Raw genomic sequence first — 22,236 nt, 5'->3', positions numbered from 1 at the left:
TTTTCTGTGTTGCAGGAATGGCATCAGAGTTTGGTGTTCGTGGTTACCCCACAATAAAACTGTAAGTACCACTCTTTAGTTTGGTATAGATGCAAGATGAAGTTAAATGATTTGAATATATCCCACACTCATTATAGACTTTATGGGAAGTAATACCAAGCAGTTTTTTAAAAACAAGTTATTATACTTGAGCGCTTAGAAAAAGTAATATGCTATTAAAAGGTTAATTAAATTTGAACACAATATTTAATTATTCCATTAAAGTTGTTTTGCAGGTAACACTGTCTTTGTGAAGCTTCAGTAATTTTCCTTTCACTATTTAATCAGAGGAGCGTTTTTTTTCACCAACATGTAGTAATTTTGGACTGTAATTTGTTATGTGGCTGTTGCATTATTTATATTTTATACTCTAGCTATTGCTTCAGCCACCCCACCCCCACTGTAACCTCCTGTATCTAAGTGTACCTGCGTGTATTTTGTGTCATTATAAAGATGCTTTTTCCCTTGTTGCCTTGCCTTTGGAGATGCCCTTAGATAAATTATTCAAGAGGGAATAAGGTGTTGTTGCTTTCTCCTTAAGGCATAACCAAGTAACAAAGTCAGTTCACACATTTTGAAAAAAAATTATATTAGTTTGGCACTTCAGAGTGCTGTTAATTACACATTTCTTGTGGGATGATTGTGCAAAACTCCCTTTAATCATTGGAATTAGCAATAGCTTCTTGATTTCACTCGTATGCCTTTCTTACAGTATATCTGAGTGTACCTGTGAAACTACAAATGCAGTTGTCCAAATGTTTTAGCGCATACTTTCCATTTAATTTATTTCAAATCATTTCTTAAAATTCAAGTGCCATTTTTTTTATTATAAAATGAATGAATTTAGGTAGACACCAGCTGCTTAACGGCAGGGCTCATGTTGACATGAGATAAATGATCTTGCAACTTAGCAGAGTTCCCTCCATTTATATGAAGCTGAATCATTTATCAGCACACTAACATAATGGGCTCCCCATTTAGTTTCATCAAGCTCATTTGGGAAAGTGCCACAAGATCACTGCAGGGTTCATAACATTAAACCAAGCAAGTGATGAAACATCCATCGAAGAACACGAGATACCTCCCTTGGTGACAGAAGGAGACTTGATTTAGAGTTCTGTTTCCCCCTGAGTTCATTAAGCGCCGTGGGCTGATGCAACCTTAGCAATCCTTAATGCATTTTGCTTGTTGTAAGAGCTCGACTCGAGCAGTTTTCTCGGCTGGAACTCAATTAGGTAAAGTCATTTGTCTTTTTTTTTTCCCCTATTGGAGGTGTAATGATTTAGATTAAGTTGACCTTTGCGGTGAACAGGGTTTTCCTGGTAGGTGCTGTTTCACCAGAACATGCTGTTTGTATGACAGGTTGTTGTTTTTAAGTTCAGATGTTGGTCACAGACTTTTAAGTGAGATAATTTGCTTTTTATTGTTAAAGGCATTCATTTCATATGTAAAGGTATGATGTTAATATAAAACATGGGCAGAGTTTCAAAATTATGATGGAAACGTCTGTAAAAGAAAGGCTTAATCTGGCATTAAATTCTAGGTTTTCAATTTGTTTTCTTTTCACATCATATACCACATATCTTATATTCAATGTATAACATATGAGACACCTATAACATGAAAGGGATTTATAAAACTGCTTATTGCGATGGTTTCTCAAAAATTGCTAACTCCTGTTAACTTACAATAGCTGTCTCCATAGTTTACAAAATTAGATATAAAAAACAAAAACATCCAGTGATGGGCTGTTCTTGTCAATGACAGAGGTCAGAGGAGAACTGCTTGATTGGTTAAGGCCCCCCCCCCCCAAAAAAGAAAAGTGACTGCAACTATTTTGAGCATGATTGCTTTGCAGATCAGTATCTCAGTATGCGTAACACGCTGAAACTTGATTGGCCAGACCAAACCAGGCTTCACTCCCTGTGACTCACCAAAACTGAAGTGTGGAAAAGCATGTCTTGGTACGATGACTTTAGATTTCTGCTGTAATGCGCAGATGGTAGGGTCACGATTTGGCATCCAGCTGCCTTGTGTCAACGCTTCAGGCTGGGTTAGTGGTAAAATTGCGTGGGGAATGCTTTTCCCTGGCGCATATTAAGGCCCTTAATACCAACTGAACATCATTCGAATGCCATTGCCGAGTATTGTTGCTGACCGTGTGCATCTCTTGATAGCCACTGCCAGCAGGGTAAGGCGCCATTTCACAAAGCACACATGATCTGAAGCCGGTTCCATCGACATGCCAGCGGGTTTTGTATGTTCCATTCGCCTCGGCTCTCGACCAAAACCCCCTTTGGGATGAGGTTGAAAGGGAGAGCCGTACAGCCAGCAATTCTGTAGCATCGTGTACTGGTTTTATATGAACATGGTAAACAATCTGTAAGGAATGTTTCCAATATTATACTGAATCTATGCCACCAATTAATTTAGGATTTTTTAAGTGGGCAAAGGTGGGTCCAACACTACATTAGAAAAGCATACAAAAAATTGGCACCTGCTATATAAAATGAGGAAGAACCAGTAGAAGGAAAAAAATATTTGTGTTGCTTAAACAGCAAAAATAATCTACTCTAAAATGTCAAAAGAGCGGTCCAATCAGAAAATTTAGTTCGACGTACACCTCTTGCATAATATTCTTTTTTCATACAAATCCTGAATGCATGACTGCCAAGCAGTTAATTCCCGTTTTATTCAGTTTCACATAAATATGCAAGCGGTGTCATTCTGTTGGCACAAAACAGTGAAAGGTGTTGAATGGGTTTTCAATGAAATATTCAGTCTTTCACTATTTTTTCTTATTATTTTCAGGTTAAAGGGTGATCTTGCCTACAATTACAAGGGACCGAGGACAAAAGATGATATTGTAGAGTTTGCCAACAGGGTGGCAGGGTAAGTTACAGGGTTCAAACAACACTTGGAAATCAACATGAGGAGAAACTGAGAGCCGAGTAGAACTTCCCTTATTTCACAGGAAGACATGCCAAGCTAAATGAAAACCATCTAAGGCAGCTTATCAACCCAGGCCATATTTGTTTCATAGCTCAATGGATTTCTGCCTCTGATGCTCCACTTTAAACCACTGTATCAAGTGAGCCTGACAGATTTCTCCCCTCCTTGAGGGAAATCAAACTAGATCCGTGACAGAGGGGCTGATCAAAAGCTTGGCTTGGAGACGGGTTGAGGACTGCAGTGGTTTTTTGAACTGCCACTGGGTGGTGCTAGCAGCACAGAAACCAAGATTAGGACGTTACACATCACTGTTGTACTCTGTGAGGTTTAAATACTTATCAAAATGAACTCCTGTCTATGTTTTGTTTTTTGTTTGTTTGTTTGTTTGTTTGTTTGTTTGTTTGTTCTTTATTCCATCAGACCAGCCGTCCGAGCCCTTCCCAGCAAGCAGATGTTTGAGCACATGATGAAACGGCACGATGTGCTTTTTGTGTATGTTGGTGGGGATTCTCCTCTCAAAGTAAGCAACATACATCAATACACTTTCATTCTTTTATTCTTTAGCAACCACACAAAAGTCTGCATCATAGGGGCAATGCTATGCTGCAGCATTGACATAATATAAGAAAGAATTAATTCTATGCAATGCCTTCAAGTGATAATTTACAATCTTTGAATACCGAAAGCCTTTTTTTTTTCTCCTTCTTTTTTTGCTATTGCAGGAGAAGTACAACGACGCTGCCTCTGAGCTCATCGTCTATACTTACTTCTTCTCTGCTTCAGAGGAAGCCTTGCCAGAGGTAATGCTTTGAATAGGCGATCATCTTTCGTCTTTAGAAAGTATGAAATTAATTTCACAAAGATACACTCACAAACATGTCATTAATGCACTTGGGAATGACACATGCAGTTATATTTTCCTAGTTTGAGATAATGTATTTAGATTCTTTGAGCATGTCTCTTGCCCTGGGATTGCACACGTTACAAGCTCTGATGTTTTTTTTTCCCAGTACAAAGAGTTTTTCACATATTTTATATGATTTATGGATCTTTGTCTAAAGTGGTGTTTTTGTGTTTTCAACAGTCAGTATCTTTGCCAGAGCTTCCTGCTGTCGTAGTCTTTAAAGATGGAGGCTACTTTACCTATGATGGTAAGTATTTTATTTGCTTTAGGCTTTGTCCACTACTGTTGTCTTGTTTTTTTCAATTGGTTTAGTTTAATAGCTTAACTAGAGGGCAGTAGGGTGCCATGCTGTCTCCTGCTCCCGCCTGCTATTCCCTCCTCCTTCTCGCCTCTCACATAAACTTTGTAACCAGAGCTGTCTTCATGTAGTTTTCCCGTTCCTGCCGCTGCTCTTTCATCCTCACCACACTGAGTTATGGTGTGCCTGGCCCATCATAAAGCACCCCAGGCTCTGCCCACTATTGTGTGTGTGGTTAGGCCAGTGATGTTGTGGCAGTTTGTCTCTGGGTGGACATACATAGCAGGCCAGGGTGGATGAACTGGCTTGAGTGGGCGTGCGAGACCGCAGATTCGACCAAAGAAGAGCGCAGAGCTGGTAGTGTGTATACAGTCAAAGCCAAGAGGTGAATCGCTGCATCAGCCATCGAGTCAAAGCAGACAAAAAAGAAAATCACATTTGCGATGCGTAAAAGCTTTAGAGGATCTGCTTTTTCAGGTCATAATTGAAAGCTTTCAGCGCAGTAACATGAGTTCACCGCATTCCTCCATGATCTCTTGTATTTCTCTGCCGCTTTGGGCCTGAGTTGGCAGGCGGAACCGGAAGCGAAGAGCGTCGAGGCACAGCGACAACACAAACGGACCCCAGTAGTGGCTGTTAGGGAGGTCAGGCGCACGGTGTGTGACCCGGAGAACAAAATCCATCTGCGTTGCGGTCTGTGCGTTTGCATCCATCTGCTCCACCTGACCATTTCGGAAGGCGGGCTTCACGCACCAGAATCTCAGCAGAAGAGGCTCGCCACAGTAGATGTTAACCACAAAAACTCCACACTCTGCAGAGTCCTCTAGGACTCTGATACGGAGGATGTGATGAATCTGTAGCATTGCCATGGTGACGGTGTGTTAAACTTGTCAAGGACTGAGGAGAGGAGCAGCATGGCAAAATGACATGGTTGTGTCCTTCCTTTCTTTGTCCTTTTCAGTCGTTCGGAAACTGCAGAAGAAAAAAACTTTGATTATTTAGTATAGTAACACAGAAACTGAGTCATTAAGCATTAGACACTTACCTCAAGTGATAGCAAAAGAGAAATTTAAGAAAGTGGTTTGCCTCGCTTTTTTAAAGACTTATAGCCTTCAGCCTCGGCTTTCTGTCCATCTGCTGTAGTATGCTTCTAGTCTCCCTGAAGGTCTTCTGGCTAAATGTTGGATGAAGGAATAAATGAGTCAACCACACCTCATATGGTTTGCTGTTGCCCTCACTTTGCATGGTGTTCAGTCAGAAAATTTTATATGGCTAAACTTATGAGCCCATTTGCATAGGCACCTAGTGACACTGTTTTATGGCAGGCTGTGACGTTTAGTCAAGCGTGTGAGTATTATACTGTGAAACTGACACGTTCTTTTTTTGCTGCATTGTTGTTTATCTTCTAGCTTTAGAGGCCGACAGCTGCCAAGATATTCTAACGACTTTGATCATGCCCCCCCGCCAACTATTTGCTTTCATATGTATTTTCCGAATACACAGATTCAAAGTACTCATTAGAAATTCACTGCACACTTGCTGTTCTTGCTGTGCACTCTTGTTTTTAAAGAACGGGTCCCACTGAGCACAACCACACTGTCCAAACACAAGCTCTCGCTTTGTGTAAAATGATATTTGACATGTTATTGTTTAGCTTTGATTGCTTTAGTGCGCATCACAAATAGCGGCATCCCCTTTGAAGAGCACTGTTAAGATATAGTAGAACACAGAAGCTCATACATATTTAATTATCCAAATCCTCTGTTTCATACAGTTATACAGGTCTGCTCTGCTATTGTGCTTCAAAGGCCAAGTGGTTTTGATCATTGTGTAGCTGCATTGAAAGCTACTGGGCAACATGTAAGAAAGCAGAAAAATATAATTAGCATATATGTCAGCATGCACAGTATGGCATTTGTAACTGTTTCACTTGCCAACAGTCTTTAGACACGTTTTTGGGTCTTTGAGTCCTCCTAATGCTCAGAGCTCCACATAAGGCTTCCTGTTACCTGTTAATCTGACTCAGTGGTTAATGGTTTGGCCTTTCCACTCCTTGTATGGAAACATTCATAATGCTGCCAGCTGTGAGGCCAAATGTGTTTGCATATGTTTATTGGGAGCATGTAAATGACAGGATGATTAACAGTTTGTGAATGTGATGACAGAAAAGATCACACTTAAACAGGTGATAACACAATGATGACATTTTGGTACAGCGCACACGGTCAGCCTTCATTTCACTGGTTATTGCAATCTGCAGTGTTGGCAAGGTCAGCGTGAATGACATTGATGGAAACTGGTTGTTGTTTTTACTTTGTTTGGACAGAGGAGTGGTGGGTGGGAGATGGGGTATGAAGTGCAAAAAAGGCAGAGATGCTGCATGTAAATTGTGACCGTGGATTTCACGATCTTATTTTGGATAATTGTTTTTGGAAAGTGGACAAAAGTATTTAGACATGATTAACATAAGTCAAATGTTTAATTATTGTCAAATTATTAGGTCAAAATGATCAAATTATTGTTCCAGCTGCTGGTGTAATGTTTAATTACTAATTTATTGCTGAGCTATAAGTACATAATGTAGAGTGGAACCCCGACTTACGAAATTAATTCGTTCCCAAGGGTCTTTCGTAAGTCGAAAATTTTCTTAAGTCGAAGCACCCATCGCGCCTTTTGAGTGACCGATAGGCTATTGGCTAATTGCTAACTGCAACAACAATACACCGTTTAAGTGGAATAGCGAAGCGCAAGTACGAAAGCCAAGGGGGTTGTCACATGATCCGGAAGGCATTGTAGGCATTCTGGGCTCAGCCAATCAGAGCCAGCGGATTTCGTTATGCGGGCATGTTGCCGTAACACGGGCAGAAATATTGCCGTTAAGTGCCTACATAACTTGAATTTTTCGTTAAATGGGGTATTCGTAAGTCGGGGTTCCACATTCTGCAGTTGCATGCAAATTACAGTGGAGTAATTAAAGTAGGAATACAGTGAAGTACTTCAGTGAATTTACTTTAGTAGTAAGTCTACTTACTACATGGCTCTTGTCCACTTTTCTATATTTTTTTATTCATGTGGCATTTGTCACCAACAGTGGCTTCTTCTTCACTATAAATAATATAACTAACTATAACCGATATAGCTTTGTTTGATTTGATTGCTCAAGCATTACCTTACATGAATATGAGCTGCTAGCTACTGACAGCATCATTTTTTTTCTTTATCTTTACCCGATCCTATAACTGAGCAATACATAAAATATTTTTATATCACACTCTTTTTATTTGTTGTTGTATTCCTATTTCCTTTTAGCAGTTGAGCCAAAGCATCTTCTTTGTTAAACCTTATGTGTTCTTTTTTATAATAGCAAATTACCCATCATTACACCGAGCTTTGTGTCACATTTCAACACGTCATTCTCCTGGATCGTACGCTGTCTGAGTTATCTTTATGAAGCAGCTTCCTCCCCTCTCTATGCGTTTCCCCCTGTGGTTCTGTTTCTACACTTTTTGCATTGTCTTGGAGGTCTTCTGTGCCATTAACCTTCATCCTTGAAATGTGTCAGAGCTGCCTCCTCCCTCTGCTCCAAACTCTGACACTGGATCATCCTCACTCCACCCACTGTCTGTTTATATTCCCCCTCATCTTTCTCTCTCACCTCCCACTGTGTGAACTCTGGGCTGAAGGGCTCCTGTAGGGCAGTATGGAGATTGTGAGGGTGGCGCCCGGGAAGAAAGCAGTTCTAATTTGTTTCAAGGTGAAGCAGGTTCAGTCGGTGTAGAGGTGGATCAGGCTGTACAACCCCAGTATGGGGCCTCCGAGCTTTCTTTTGCTTCTGGGGTAAAGTTGGGAAGCTGCATGCTGTCTGTAAAGCCAGAACATCTGTGGAAAGAACTCTCTGGAATGTCTGCCCTATCCACTGACTCAGCAGTCTTAACAGCAAGGCTCCGCTCCCTTTGCACAGTATAATCACTGAGGAATAGTTTCTAATACTACTGTAAGCTACGACCTTGGGGGGGGGGGGGGGGGGGGGGGGGGGGGGGGGGTTTAAAAGTGTGTTCCAGGTTTTAGCTTGTCATGTTTAGTATTATGCTTCCAGCTCACTTGGAGCCCTGCAGGATGAGAATCATGTTAAAAGTCATCAGTGTTCTTGTAATTACTATGATGGTAGCGAAAGGTCACGGTAACTTATTAACGTGTCATAATAAGGTCCCGGCTACATTTGACATCAATTATGAACGTCCTGTAGCCTCTCAGCTGGAGAAAACGGTGTTGTTTAAGCAGCTTCGTTACACCCTATTTATACCCTCCAGGGACATTCTCTGCTTCCTGTTTGCGTGTTGCCTCCAGATGTTAGAGGAGCAACAACATGTGGCTCGCATTCAGGAAGTAATTTTTAATTTTTCTGTCTTTGTTTATTTTTTTTTATTTATATGGTGCATTTGATAGGATTTTTTTTTCTTCTCTTGTTGCATCTGTTGAATTATACATTTGCTCCAGATGTGTTAAAAATAAATGTATGGTTGCAGAATCATTTACAAACCAAATGTGATGTTTTTCTTTCCTTAGCTGTTAAAATTAGGTCAGGTTAGCCAGCATTTTGGGGGAAAAGGCATCAATTGTGAATGAAAATTACAGTATTTTTCCTCTTAATGTTCTTGACAGCCATCTATTTGATAAATAGTAATTAATCTGGAAATGTGACTGTGAACAGTCAAGGCTAAACAAACTGTTATTTGATTTATGACTTGGCCATCTGTTGCGTTTGATTGTTTACATCTCCATCGATTGCCAATCTGTTCGCTCTGAGTCATAGATCATTGTGCTGCTTCAGATCTTGAATACCCTGCCTGACTGTTAAGCCAGAGGCAGCTGGCTGTCAAAACAGTTTCTGGTCATTGTTTATCTGACCTATGGCTGTGACTGCTCAGCTTCTGTCTTGCTCTTTGTTCCCCAAGAATGCATACAGGTGGCAAACGCTGATCTTCTTACATTCCAGCCATCAATACACTCTTCTGCTTTCCCTTTTTATTATAGGCAGTCTTTGGGCTGAATGTTGATTAGCTCTGTGCTTCTGTTTCTGAAAGATTTTACCTGTCTGTGTTGCAGAGTACGAGGACAGTAGCTTATCATTGTGGGTGAACAAGGAGCGCTTCCAAGGATACCTTCAGATTGATGGCTTTACGTTGTATGAGCTGGGGGAAACAGGTGGCGTATGCTCTTTTTCAATATATAACGTATTTATTCCTGAATTTCATTTTCCTTTGCACATTGTTTTTACTTTAGTTAGGGTTTATAATAGAATACTGTCCAAAAGGCTTGAGCCACCCCTAATTTCTTTAGATTTTGCTAAGAAAATGAGAAATAGATGCAGTGATCTATTGAAACCTGTGAAGATAATGAAAATACAGTTAAGATTCCCTGCCAAGTTAACTGTCATATGTAGGCCCTTGAGTTAGGTGGCCTTTTTATGCCTGAATTATTTATATGTTAGGGCTTTGAGCTTAACAAACAATCATTCCTCTGAATAATTGTTACGACCCGGCTCAAAAGCTGCAACATAAAAAAGGAGACTAATACCAGCGTGTAGGTGAAAAGAGGTTTTATCTTAAAATGGACTATCAGGTTGGCTAAAATGGCTGGTGCCACCAAGGCAAAGACTAGTGAGCTCCCTGGGAAGCTTGCCTCAGGTATGCTTTTATCCACACCTGATTAGGTGTGGCCAATTAGCACCAGCTGAGCTGAGCTGAGCTGAGCAGATTAGAGGCTGCAGAGGGACGTAATACCTCCTCCCTTAAAAGGGTTCCTTTAAGACCCCTAAATTTATTAAAAGCCCCTCTGAAGCCTTCAGGTCCTTGACCCACAAACCTGAAATAAAAGTTACAGCTAACAGAAGCACAGTGTTCACATTATAGTTGGCATCTCTAAGCATGGATGGGCATGAGGATTTGAAGTTGCCACACTGAACACACAAAAAGTAACATGTGACCAACACGAAGGAGCACAGTCACAAACCCAAAATGATTACCTGATCTGCTACAACACAAAACCAAAAGTAGCAACAAATAATCACAACTAAGTGATCTGTTGTCTCCACCACACAAACAGTCACATACAGTGGCCCTATACCACAACAAGTTACTTAATCCACAAAGTTCAGTAAATCAAGCACACTAGTGACCAACCACAAAATGGAGAGCTATGGCCACACAATGATCACATCAAGGGTGGCTCAGCACCCCACAGTGTTATTGCCATCACCTGGCCAACAACACTCGAAAGTGATCCAACAAAATAGCCATATTCCCCACAACACTAAAGGTCACAGCACAAAACACTCACCTCATGAGGATCTCATTAGCATCCATCAACACTGACATATGCACACACATGGTGTACACTCAATGCCAACTTAAAAACAGCCTACCTGCCTCAGCTACAGACCATAATCATGAATGGTCTCAAACCCCCTACCAAGTTTGGGGCCACTGATTTACTATGTGCAACTCCCAGCCTAAAACACTAAAAAAAAAAACAACAAAAAAAAAACAACAACAACAAAACCCTAACTTTACCTACCCTAGTCTTCAGTGGTGTACCAGGCTCGAGGCAACTTTAAACGCGAGCTCGAGAGCAGGCAGCAGACCAGAAATATAGTCTCCTACCAAACTCTGAAGCGTACCCCCATCCAGGATAGCCACCAAACACAAATTAAAACAACAAGGCAAAACAACAAACAAGTGCTTCGCTGGAAGGGCAGCACAGCCACCCAGCTGAAACACACTTACTAAAAGGGAGTTTGCTCAATTACAGTGAACACCATCACTCACCCACTTAAAAGCAAAACAAACTGACATTCAGTCTCCATTAAAATGTCCAAATATCCCGGACGAGCCCCCACTTATGTTACGACCCGGCTCAAAAGCCGCAACATAACAAAGGAGACGAATACCAGCGTGTAGGTGAAAAGAGGTTTTATCTTAAAATGGACTATCAGGTTGGCTAAAATGGCTGGTGCCACCAGGGCAAAGACTAGTGAGCTCCCTGGGAAGCTTGCCTCAGGTATGCTTTTATCCACACCTGACTAGGTGTGGCCAATTAGCACCAGCTGAACACACTGAGCAGATTAGAGGCTGCAGAGGGACGTAACAATAATAATCAGAAAACCTGAAGAACTATTGCATGAGAGGACTTTAAAACTGATTTGGAGAAAGTCTTGCTCCTTAGAAGCAAAGTTTACAAAAATGACAGGTGGCTCAAGACTTTTGCACAGTACTGTAATATCCTGCTTCAAAATGTATGGAATCGTGAGTTTCTGGGTCTAGTTTCATTTGTTTTTTTGGTTAGTAGATTAATTGCTGAAATTTCACTGAGAAATAGAAGAATGAACCGAAAACCTCAAAATATTCAGTTTCCTTTCATGGAAAACAAGACATGCAGCCAATGATCACTTTTAAAAACCCAGCACTGGGACATTTTCTGTCTTTGCTTTATTATCAGAATAGATACAGATCAATTTTCTGCAGAATGACTGTTTTTTAAGGGGCTGTATTTTGTTAATTGTGAGCCTAAGATGTGGGACTTTTAATGTGTTTTTTTTATGTGTGTGTCCTTTTTAATCTTTATGACTGTGGAACCAAAGTGATTACAGATTGAATACCAGCTTATATCATTTGAACTGCATCAGCACTTTATACATGGCTTTGCTCAGACTGCCTGCCTCATTTTATTACATTGTAAAACCCCTTAATATTTTAGAATCTCTAAACATGTCTTCCACTTAACAACTTTATATTTAAGAATCAAACAACATAGAGCTGCTGTTTTTAAAAAATCCAGTAAAAATATCCAGGGCTAAGGTAGCAAAGAGTATCCCTTCCCTCCAGATATAGCCCATGTTCTGCTTGTTTAAATGTACATACACTTCTCCTCTAAAAGGAAATTTAAGCTCAAGAGTGAAATACAAACTGCCTCTTAAACGGCAGTAAATTGATGGTCTGTGCAGGCAAAGCTGTGCTTTCTAATATTAGATACAGTGTTTTCCTCCTTTATGCTGATGTTGCTGAGATCAGTGATGCTCAACAGTTGAATGTTGCTTAAATGTGTTACTGTGTGCAGTTTTAGTTTCTGGCCCATCCATATAGCAGGCTTTCCAGTTAGTTTTAACAGTTCTGCATATAACACGGTCTCCATAGCATCTTAATTGGATAAACACTGTAACTGATTAAAGGCTACATTGTTAAGTTTGATGTGTATCTGTGAATTTGCTAGCCTTGTCTTTGAAGCCTTTTCAACAAAGCATCAGATTTCACGCTCTTGGGCTCAGCAGAGCTGTAGGAGTGACATTTCATGCTGTAAAATCCCTGCTCCAACACATCGTAAGTCACACTGACACAGAACTTGGTACCCGCGACAGCCCCAGTGTGACCAAACCATTGAAAAGTTTGAAACTGTAATTTATGGGCTAAGATTTAGAGCACATGAGACCTATATTGGTAGCATACTGAAAGCAAAAAAACATGCAACACATGGATTTTAAAATTAAAAGGCAGCAGTTTGGATTTCTTTGCGGTGTAAAGAAACATTGAAGGTTTTTCTTTGGGGATAGAAGATAAATAGTAAGCAAGCGCTTTCATAGTGCGGTTAATTTGCAGATTTTCTAATTTAACCCATTAGAATCCAACTTGCTTCACACGTTATTGGATGGAGGCAGTGAACTAGTGAATAAACAACTTCTGCAGGTCAAACATGAATAGAAACCTGATAGAAATGTAATACGACATTTTAGAATATATGAATTCTTTTTTTTAAAGCTATTATTACAAAATCTTGGAATTTAAAGGACTTGAGACTTGAGCAGTAAGGGATTCAGAAATTCTGTCTACATGTAAGCCATGAAAAATATCTTTTCTATGCTTTGATCTTTTTGCTTGGAGATTGTTTAAAAGATATAATAACAACCCTATGATCACAGAGCTTGGAAGTATTGGATGTCGAAGCTGTAGAAAATAACACCAGTGGTTCTTCATTTCATCTGTGGGTCAAAAATTACAACTAAATTCACAGAACGAGGGGCTTTGATGCCAGAGGGTAGCAGGCTGAGAAACATCAGTGGTTTCAAAAAGTGGTTGAATAAATAACGACACAGTGCAAACACGGTAAATATAATGTTCGATGGGTGTGCCGGTTGTAAGTTTTCACTAATACGTTTATTAATATTAGATCTATTTAATGCATTCTGGATCAATTATGAGTAGGTCACAAGCTCAGCTTTTTTAAGTTGCCAGGTTGTGAAAAACCCACCTTTCACATAGGATTAGTCTTTTTAGCTCTTTAATTAACCCCACAGACCCTTTCGGATAATCTGATGTTTGACATCCGATCCTCTGGAAAGAGCCGCAAGGCTTCTGAACCAAAAGTCAATTTATTAACTGTTTTCCTTTTAAATCTGCAGACTTGATATTTATGTGAAGAAATCCCTCATTAATCACTTGAATGCACTCACTTTTATAATTGCACTTACTACACCTTGTTGTCACCTTCATAGAAAATAAGAAGCCTATGATGCTTATCAGCATATGTAACTAGTGAAATTGCCACATGTAGAGGATTGAAAAACAAAGAGGTTTTGAACACTGCTGCACTTGAGTGGCTTTATTTGCCATAGTAAATTATTATTAAATTGGCTACATTGTTAAAAATACTCCATAAATGTCTAAATAATACTTGCATGGTAGTGCAATTTTATTGTAAAACTTAATTTGTCCTTTTCCAACTTGAGTTGTGCAGAATCCATCTAATCTTCCTGGAAATACACAGATGAATGATGCTGCTGTGCTCATGCTCAAACACAGCACAGAGTTAATTATACACATTTCCACAGGTTGTATTCCCATGAAGAATAAAAACACCAACTGAACCATAAATTAACATTTTTTCCTCTCTGATTTTCTGTTTCCACCAGCAGTTACAGAAAATCCGCAATCAAAGTTATTTAGATATACAGTATAATTTCACTGAATATACATGTTAAATATTATTCCTTCTCCTGATGCAAAGCTGGCAACTTTCTTTATATAACCTCATTCTTGGCATCTAATCAACGTGAGTGACCACCAGGGGGCAGGCTGGCACTCTCACCCAAGCAGCAAGGGACGTGTAGCATCAAAGCATATCAGGCCGAGAACAAACCTTTAAAGTTGTGTAACAGTTTTTTGTTGTGCTTTTTAAGCAGATCTATTTGTTGTGGGTTTGGGTTTTGAATGGCACTGAAATAGCTCTCCCACCACAAAGTGACCACTTGTTTCCTATTCAGCCGAGCAGAAAGCCTAAGCTAGCTTAATGTTTGAGTGATGAATGAGCAAAGTGCTCGCCGTGTCCCTTCCTTTCTTCTTCCCCTATTGAGAGGTGTTAGATCTCCTCCGGAACCTCTTACCCTCCCACCATTGTCTTTTCACCGTCCTTTTTGTGTGTCTGACTGATTTGTAATCCTTGTCTTCCACCTCAGGCAAACTGGTGGCAATTGCAATCATCGATGAGAAGGACCCCACAGAGGAGAGTGGCAGGTACAAAAGAACACTGAAATTAAAAAGCATGACTCTTATAAATTACTCCCACTCTCACCACAATAATTGAGCTTAAGTGCATGGCTTTCAAATACAGATAAGACCATTATTGTTTGCATCTGCCCACAAATTGCAGCCAACAGCTAAAAAAAGGTTAGACTCCAACTCGTGTGGTATTTCTCTGTCTTCTAATTTGCTTTTAGATTAAAGACCTTGATGCAGAGGGTGGCAAAGGAATACCGGGAACACTTTAACAGGTAAGGCACGGGTAAATGATGAGGTCAAAGACGGAGATCCAATTTATACATTTATTCTAGGATGTTGCGCTCACTGGGGAACGCTGCCTGTCTACTCACAAGCAAGTTATACCTTTGTCAGGGCACGTCTGTTTTTGTTGAGGTTCAGTAGGAACGTAATTATGCAAAATGTCAGATTCCAAATATAGGTGTTCTTTTCAGCTGTCACTCAGAAACACAACTCGGCTTGTATTAATGCACAATTTTCTGTTTTCTCTGGCTCCAATTGTGCGATAACAACTGGAGATGGGGTATTTATGTTACGCGCTGTGCTGCTCGACCTGTTCTTTTACAGGAGAGGAGCCAGCGTAACAAGGCAAATGAAAGGATAAAAAAACACTTGAATGCATAATTTCACACTGCCACTATTGTTATTTTTGCTCAAGTGCGCTATAGTTGGCAGGTCATCCTTCCCCTACAGCACCCAGGTGGAAGCAAACGGGGTTTTTTGCTGAAGTGGCTTCAGGTAAAATGAGCTCAAAGGTTGCTGTTCTTTATGTGACCCTCATTTCTGATCACTGTCAGCAGGGAGTCAGTCACCAGGTGGATTGCCACAAAAGATTAGTTAAAAAAAAAAAAGTCCAATACATTTGCATAATGATGCAGTGCTTTAGTTCCTCGCTGTGTCCTGTCATTGACCGCGTTGCTTCATCAGATACATTTCTGCTTTTGAATGAAGAGGTGTGTCTCAAACCGTAATGATAAAAGTGCTTCTCACTCTGCAGGCATGCCCATTAAGACTGATTGAATTACACAGATCCCTATCATCTGTTATACTACTGTCTGCCACACTACTCAGCGCTGTTTTTGAAGGCTTCAGAGTCTGAGATCCCTACTGAGATCAGAGCTGCCTGCGGCGTTCAGACACACCTAAACGGTACTTGTAATTACAAGCTGCCGAGTGTTGCCCCTGTTAGTGGGTGGAGCCAGCATACAGAGTCAACAGAGCATAGGGGGTGACTGACATTTGAATGAGTTGGTGCCGTTTGATGTAGTATTAGTTCACCTTCAGTTTGTAGCATTTGCAGAAATGTTGGTGTGGGGCAGTGGAGGACTCGTGATTGATTTTTGTCACTTTGATGGGCGTGTAGGCTGGGTTGTCACTCTACACCAGTCATTGTGTATGCCTTTATATTTTACAGCACTCATGACAAGATGACAAGCAATGTCACAATGTCTGCCTCAACTGGAGGTTTTTATCCAAAAACGACTCTGTGCGCTCCTTTTTTTTTTTTTTTTTTTTTTTTTAAAGGAAACTTTTGCAACATTTCAAGAAACCCTGCTGTTAAAAATAATGTGAAAATGACCAACTCTGAAGTGTCACTCTTTTGACTGTCACAAACCACAGCGACGTAGCACAAGTTATTTACTAGAAAGCGCAGAGCAGAATTTAGCTGCAGAAGAAACTAAAACGGAAGTAAGCATTGATCTTTAATTCACTAGGAGAGCAGAAACACATCCAGGTTAGTACTTATGAATAGTTGGTGTAAATAGGCAAAACTAAATTAATGCAAGTATTATGAATTTTTAAAAAAAGGTCTTCAAAAAAGACCATAGTAAACAGCAGTTCATCCTACCTCTTAAACCCTCATCTGAACTGCGAATGTAATGACAGATGAAAACATTTACTCATACACATTTAGTATAATCACATAATAAGAATGTATTAAAAGTGACCCTGTTATGCTCATTTGCAGCCTGTATTTTTATTATTTCATTCTACTAGAGTTGATTTGTGTGGCTTCTTTCAGCTGCTCCCTTATTCTTAAGGGGTCGCCACAGCGGGCAGCACTGCATGTTTGATTTGGCACATTTTTATGCGGGATGTCCTTCCTGACAAAACCTCCAAGGGATTTGTGTCTCTTTTCTCAATCGAAATGGGGTCTTTTGCTTGTTAGGCGAACTATTCTGTTCAATAAGTAGGAATCAGTTGGAAGAAATTAACATGATTTTATTGAGATACAGAATTCAGTCAGACTGTTTGGCAATTAGACTATGATAGGAGTGAAGGACCCCTTGAAGTCTAGAAGCTGGTGGTGGTGAAGATGAAGATGGTGATGGGGAGGAGGTGGGTTGTACAAAAGGCAGAAAGACATAAAAGCACAGAGATTTAAAGTACGCAAAATGCAGGCAAGAAGATGATTGGACAGCCTCGATGATGTCATCATTAAGTTTGACAGCGTGAGAAAGTGGAAGTGATGTAAAGGAATAGACTAGCAGCCGAGTACCCGGGAAAGCAGGCGGCTGAGTGATTACAGATCTTCCTTCTTGAACTTGCACATACGCTTCATGGTAACTGTTGAAAATAATCCTTGTTGACCTTGCACTGGGTGTTGGTGCAGCACCTCAGTTCATCCACTCTCTGCAACAAGCTGTTTGAGCTCCCTTCCCCTTTCCTTTAAAGCCAGCTGTCTTCTGATTGGCTGCTCAAACAAGCAGAACGCTTTGAAGGTGGGTGGAGCTTCTGATCCAGAATGAATTCACTGTTGTTTGTTTTTTGTTTTTTAACCCTGACTGCTTGTCCCATCTTTTAATTTCAGCCCACAGAAACATTTTGTTTTTAAAGCATTTCTAAGAACTGTGTGCCATGAGATGACGGGGCCACAAGATTATTTTATGATTACTCATTACCTAGCATAAAAACACCCTCTGGGATTTGGCTCTAAGTATAATGATGGTCAGAATGATGAGTTTAGATAGGTGAAAAAATACGCCCACCTTACTTGGAATTTCTTTTTTTTTGGTTGTGCTCTGACTTTTGAAAATACTCAGTGAGAACTGCAGATAAAGTCAATATAGACAACCAGGATTTTAAAAAAAGTTTATTAGAAAACCTTGCCACAAAGGGAATATTTTATAAAAACGCAAACAGTTTGGACACACTTACCTTCAGTTTGTTCTACTCTCACATATACAAGGCTCTCAGTAGGTTACTCACTATTTTGGCCAGTGTGCTCCATGATTCCTCCAGCCAGGAGAGTCAGTGGAAAGATATACATACATGGTGAAGAGACTTGTAAATGTTTAATTTATCGGATCTGAAAAGTACTAATAATAGCAAAGTAAAACTGGAATGGAATTTAATTTAATATTTTCTGTGCCTCAGTCTCGTATCTCAGTGGTTGTTTTGCCAGTCTTTGAGATCTGGATCGTTTCTAACAGTGCCTGATCTGTGTCTTATAGCATTGAAGTTATAAGCTGACTTTTTGATGAGCTTTATTCCCAGTCAGGCCCACTATTGTCAGCAAGATTATCAGTAACCCAGACTGATTTTTATATTGCATCCAGTGGCTATATTATACAGTTCAGTTTCTTCATAATCATGTCAAGCACAAGCAGTATTGTTTAGCACCCAGGGGACCAATGCCCTAGATGTTGCTGTGATTCAGAATGAATATAATATATATCTAGAGGCCTCCACAATCAGTCATTCAGAGAAAGTTCCTAGTTTTCCTGGACTTGTGCAACCCCCTTTCCTAGTCTGCCCACAATACACTTTGCTCAGACATTGTGCAGCACAATGAGATACAAATTGAATTCCTCCTCCTACCTTATCGTTTAGATAAATCACCTGAGTCTTTTCTGTGCTAGAAAAGATGAGGAGAAACAGGAGATGGCACAGAATGGAGCTTTGGGGATATTCCCCCCCCCTCCTCTGTTAAAGCGTTCTCCAGTTTCCAATAGCAAGAACATGTAATTTCATTCACCAAGTTTTCATAGCTGTATACTATTGTGCGTTGAAGTTTGTGTCCCAGTTTGTGCTAGTGTCATGCAGTCCACCGAGACAGGAAAAAGAGTTCATTTCACTCAGCTTTTTTTGGATGCAATGTTTCGCTTTCTCATGCCACTGATTTCTCTTGCATCTCCAGAGACTTCCAGTTTGGCCACATGGACGGGAATGACTACATTAACAGCCTCATTATGGGGTAAGTGTCTCACATTCAGCCTCCCTCTCTCTTCTCGTGTCATCCTCCTCGTTCTCAGCTTCATGTTACCTTCTGTCAGCTACTTATCCAGGTCTGCACTGACTTGTAATGCCAGCCTCTGCCATTAAAGATGCTCTCTTGTGGAGAAGTCAATTACACAGACTGTCATTTCTTTTTTAGTGCTCTTGGAAACTTTAAACCCCCCTTTCCCCCCTCTACATCCAGCATACACCCAGGAAAAGCACAAAGATCCACAAGCTCATGCAAATCTGGTTGTGAAAGTGCAGCCTATTGAGATGAATATGTGAGGAGTTTAGGGAAAGCGGGCTGTGCGTGGATTAAATCTATAGCGGTCATGTATTTTTCTAATAGCTTGCCAAAGAGCAACGCTAATGATGCAGTTAGACCCTTTGCTGCAGCAACTTTGTGCCCAAGCTGAGGCTGGCTGTTAGGGTGTCATGCTTAGGGAGGCCTTGAAACTGACATCCCTTCCTTTTAATTAGGCAGAACCCCACTACGACCAGGATGGCCGTCGCAGTCGGCATGTCTGTTTTGTGTCTACTAACGTACAGCATCTAATTATGTGTGTCTGTATAATTTTGTGTGAGAATCTGCATGCGTAAAACGACCGCGGCAGGATGTTATTTTAATTTGAGCATGTTATTGTTTGTATGAGCAAGATTATAGCAGACATGGTGTCCCAAGTCCTGTGTAATTTAGTCAGTGTGTCACTGAGTACAGTAGAAGTTATGGCTTGAAATATAACTACATTGAACCAGCAGGCTTCTGGTGCACAGTTGAAAATAGGCGGTGTTTATATTTAAGGATAAAAGAGGTGATTAGCCTTCCTAATTTTGTATGAGCACATACAATATGTATTTTTCCTGGGTTTTAGGGGACTGAATTTAGCTGCTGTAGCGCAGGATTAATTGCCCTCCTTTGAGGAATAAAATCCTGGCCTGTCAATGTCCACTAATCCTTTCCCTTAGGAGGGCCATGGAAATAAATCTGATGGCTTTTTATTCCTCTTTCTGTCATCACAGCGATTACTGTGTTCTGGCAGCAGTCTGTCTGGCGTAAGGCTGCTTCTGCTTTCACCAGAGGCACACAAACACACTCAGGAATACACACATACCAGATGAGAACCACTCAAAGTCTGAGGTCGTCTTTGTTTCTGTTTAAATGTAGGATTATCTCTAACCCCTTATATGGGATGCATTGTAGGCTGTGAAAAACGTGAAAAGATGTGAGCTGACTGAAAACTGGCAATATCGAGGGAGGACTTGTAATCGGAATGGGAATGATTACGAAAGGCATTTCTCCAGTTGGACATCCAAATGAACGACCTCCTGATGTCAGCAAACATCATTTTCTGATAACTTTAAATTGATATTTATCCAGATTTTATGTTGGCACGCATCCTAAATGTATATTCTGGACATACTGTGATAATGATTATCATAGTTTACAGCTGGGATTAGTAATTAGGCCTTCTTACAATAATTAATGCTCAGAAAATGCTTCTGGTAACAAAGCGCAAAAGGAAACTTTGAGAAAAACGAACTGATGAACTGTTGCTAATGAGTCCTGTTAAAAAAAAAAAGAAATAAAATAACATGAAGCCCTCAAATGTGTAAACTGCACATAATTTGTGCACAATTTGTTCACTTCTATTTTCATTTTTTAACACCAACTAACATTAGTGCATTAAAGTCAATATTTCAAAAATGTATTAATATATATGTTGTCCAATGTGCACAAAGGGTCAATGGGAAAGCACAAGACATGCCGAAAATTGCATAATTTAGAAATTGTGTAATCACATTGTGCCCAGCAGAGCAGCTTGAGCTGCAGCACATGTAGGCGAGTACATGCTAAAGCTGAGCAGACAGTTGTGAAGTCTTTGGTTGTATTCACAGTAAATTAATAACTAGTTTGTTAAAATTCATTTGCTGAATTTTTAATGAACAACAACCCTGTTCAGAATATAAGGAACAGCTTCTGATAAATCAGTATTAGACAACTGTTGGTTAGTGATTGCTGGAGGTTGGAGGTAGAAGTCATTGTTTAATTGATTGCTAAAGCTTTAATCAGGCAGGCATCGAGACTGGTCAGTCACCCCCCAGCACTGACCAGCCTCCAGAGAAAGGAGGAATGACGAATAGTTGCTGGCAGTCGTAAAGAGGTACCAAAAACCTCCTTGTGATTGCTTTGGTTGTTAGCAGACTGCCTGTAGAGTGGCTCCAATACGCTGACGAACAAAAAACTTGGCTCAAGTCTTCAAGATGGGACTCTCATGTAGTTAGGGATGGGTACCGGTATCCAGTGTCATTATGGCACCGGTTCTGACATAAACGGTAGTAACCAGACCGAAAAGCAGCGCACATTTCGGTGCTTTATTTCAGTGCTTTTTTTCCTGAGATGTCATACACTTTGGATTCTAGCCAATCATTTTACCTTTCCAAGGATAGTAGGCGGGCCCAGGTACGTATGCTCTTTTAGAGCAGAGCTACAGATTAAAAATGCCCAAGGCGAAGCGGTCAAAAGTCTGGCTGTACTTCACAGCAAAAGATGCAAACTCAGCAGCAACAAGTGCTTTAAGGTGATACTGTGCAAAGGAGGTAACACCTCGAATCTGATGAAACGCCTGGCGACGCATTGTGTTAGTTCTAATGAATACCAATAGTTTCTCAGCTCCTGCTCCATAGTGAATCCAAAGACATGTAATGGTATCTTATCGTCTAACTTTCTATCTAATATGCAAATTCCCGAGTTATTACTTGAATAGTGAATTTTGGCTAGACTAGAAATGAGCTCACTATTACTTTAATTCCTTTAGCAGTTTGTACAGATCTTGTAGGATGGTACATAAAAGAAAAACAACAACAAAACCACTGGCCCTAATTGCATAGAAACCATTTTTTGCAGTAGAAGAAGAATGTGTGCAAATGGTAGAATATATGACCCTTAATTATGGTGGCGAACCCCCAGTAGTCCCACTAACTGAGGCACCTAGGCTAATCCATATTTATTTTAAATGAGTGCCATCTGTTGGAGTAGGCTGGATGTCAGATGGAAATACCCATTCATAATGTGTGTGTGGTTGTATGTGTGTGAGAGAGAGAGATTGCAGAACTCAGCTGGGCAGAGTAGTGAGGCACTGATGACTCTACCGCACAGGCGTATATGTTTGCACTCCTGATTTCAGCGGGGTGGTGGATTGGGACAGTGATGGATATGCGTGCGTGTGTGTGCAATT

General features: G+C 40.4%; 1 protein-coding gene across 2 annotated transcripts in view; it reads left to right on the top strand.

The window, feature by feature from the left end:
* Positions 1-22,236, top strand: part of tmx3b (thioredoxin related transmembrane protein 3b) — a 53,168-nt gene that overhangs the window by 4,772 nt on the left and 26,160 nt on the right. For both annotated transcript variants that reach the window (XM_085468088.1, XM_085468087.1), the window contains exons 5-13: positions 16-61; positions 2,851-2,931; positions 3,412-3,511; positions 3,714-3,791; positions 4,076-4,142; positions 9,300-9,398; positions 14,698-14,755; positions 14,959-15,012; positions 18,921-18,977. In XM_085468088.1, coding sequence (XP_085324214.1) covers positions 16-61; positions 2,851-2,931; positions 3,412-3,511; positions 3,714-3,791; positions 4,076-4,142; positions 9,300-9,398; positions 14,698-14,755; positions 14,959-15,012; positions 18,921-18,977 — 640 coding nt within the window. The remainder of the gene's footprint in view (positions 1-15; positions 62-2,850; positions 2,932-3,411; positions 3,512-3,713; positions 3,792-4,075; positions 4,143-9,299; positions 9,399-14,697; positions 14,756-14,958; positions 15,013-18,920; positions 18,978-22,236) is intronic.

Source organism: Copadichromis virginalis, linkage group LG9 (genome assembly GCF_057382275.1).
Source record: "Copadichromis virginalis isolate Kocher_CV1m ecotype Utaka linkage group LG9, C_Virginalis_male_GT1.1, whole genome shotgun sequence".
Classification (NCBI taxonomy): domain Eukaryota; kingdom Metazoa; phylum Chordata; class Actinopteri; order Cichliformes; family Cichlidae; genus Copadichromis; species Copadichromis virginalis.
Note: the sequence above shows the minus strand (reverse complement) of the source record. Positions and strands in the feature narration are given on the sequence as shown.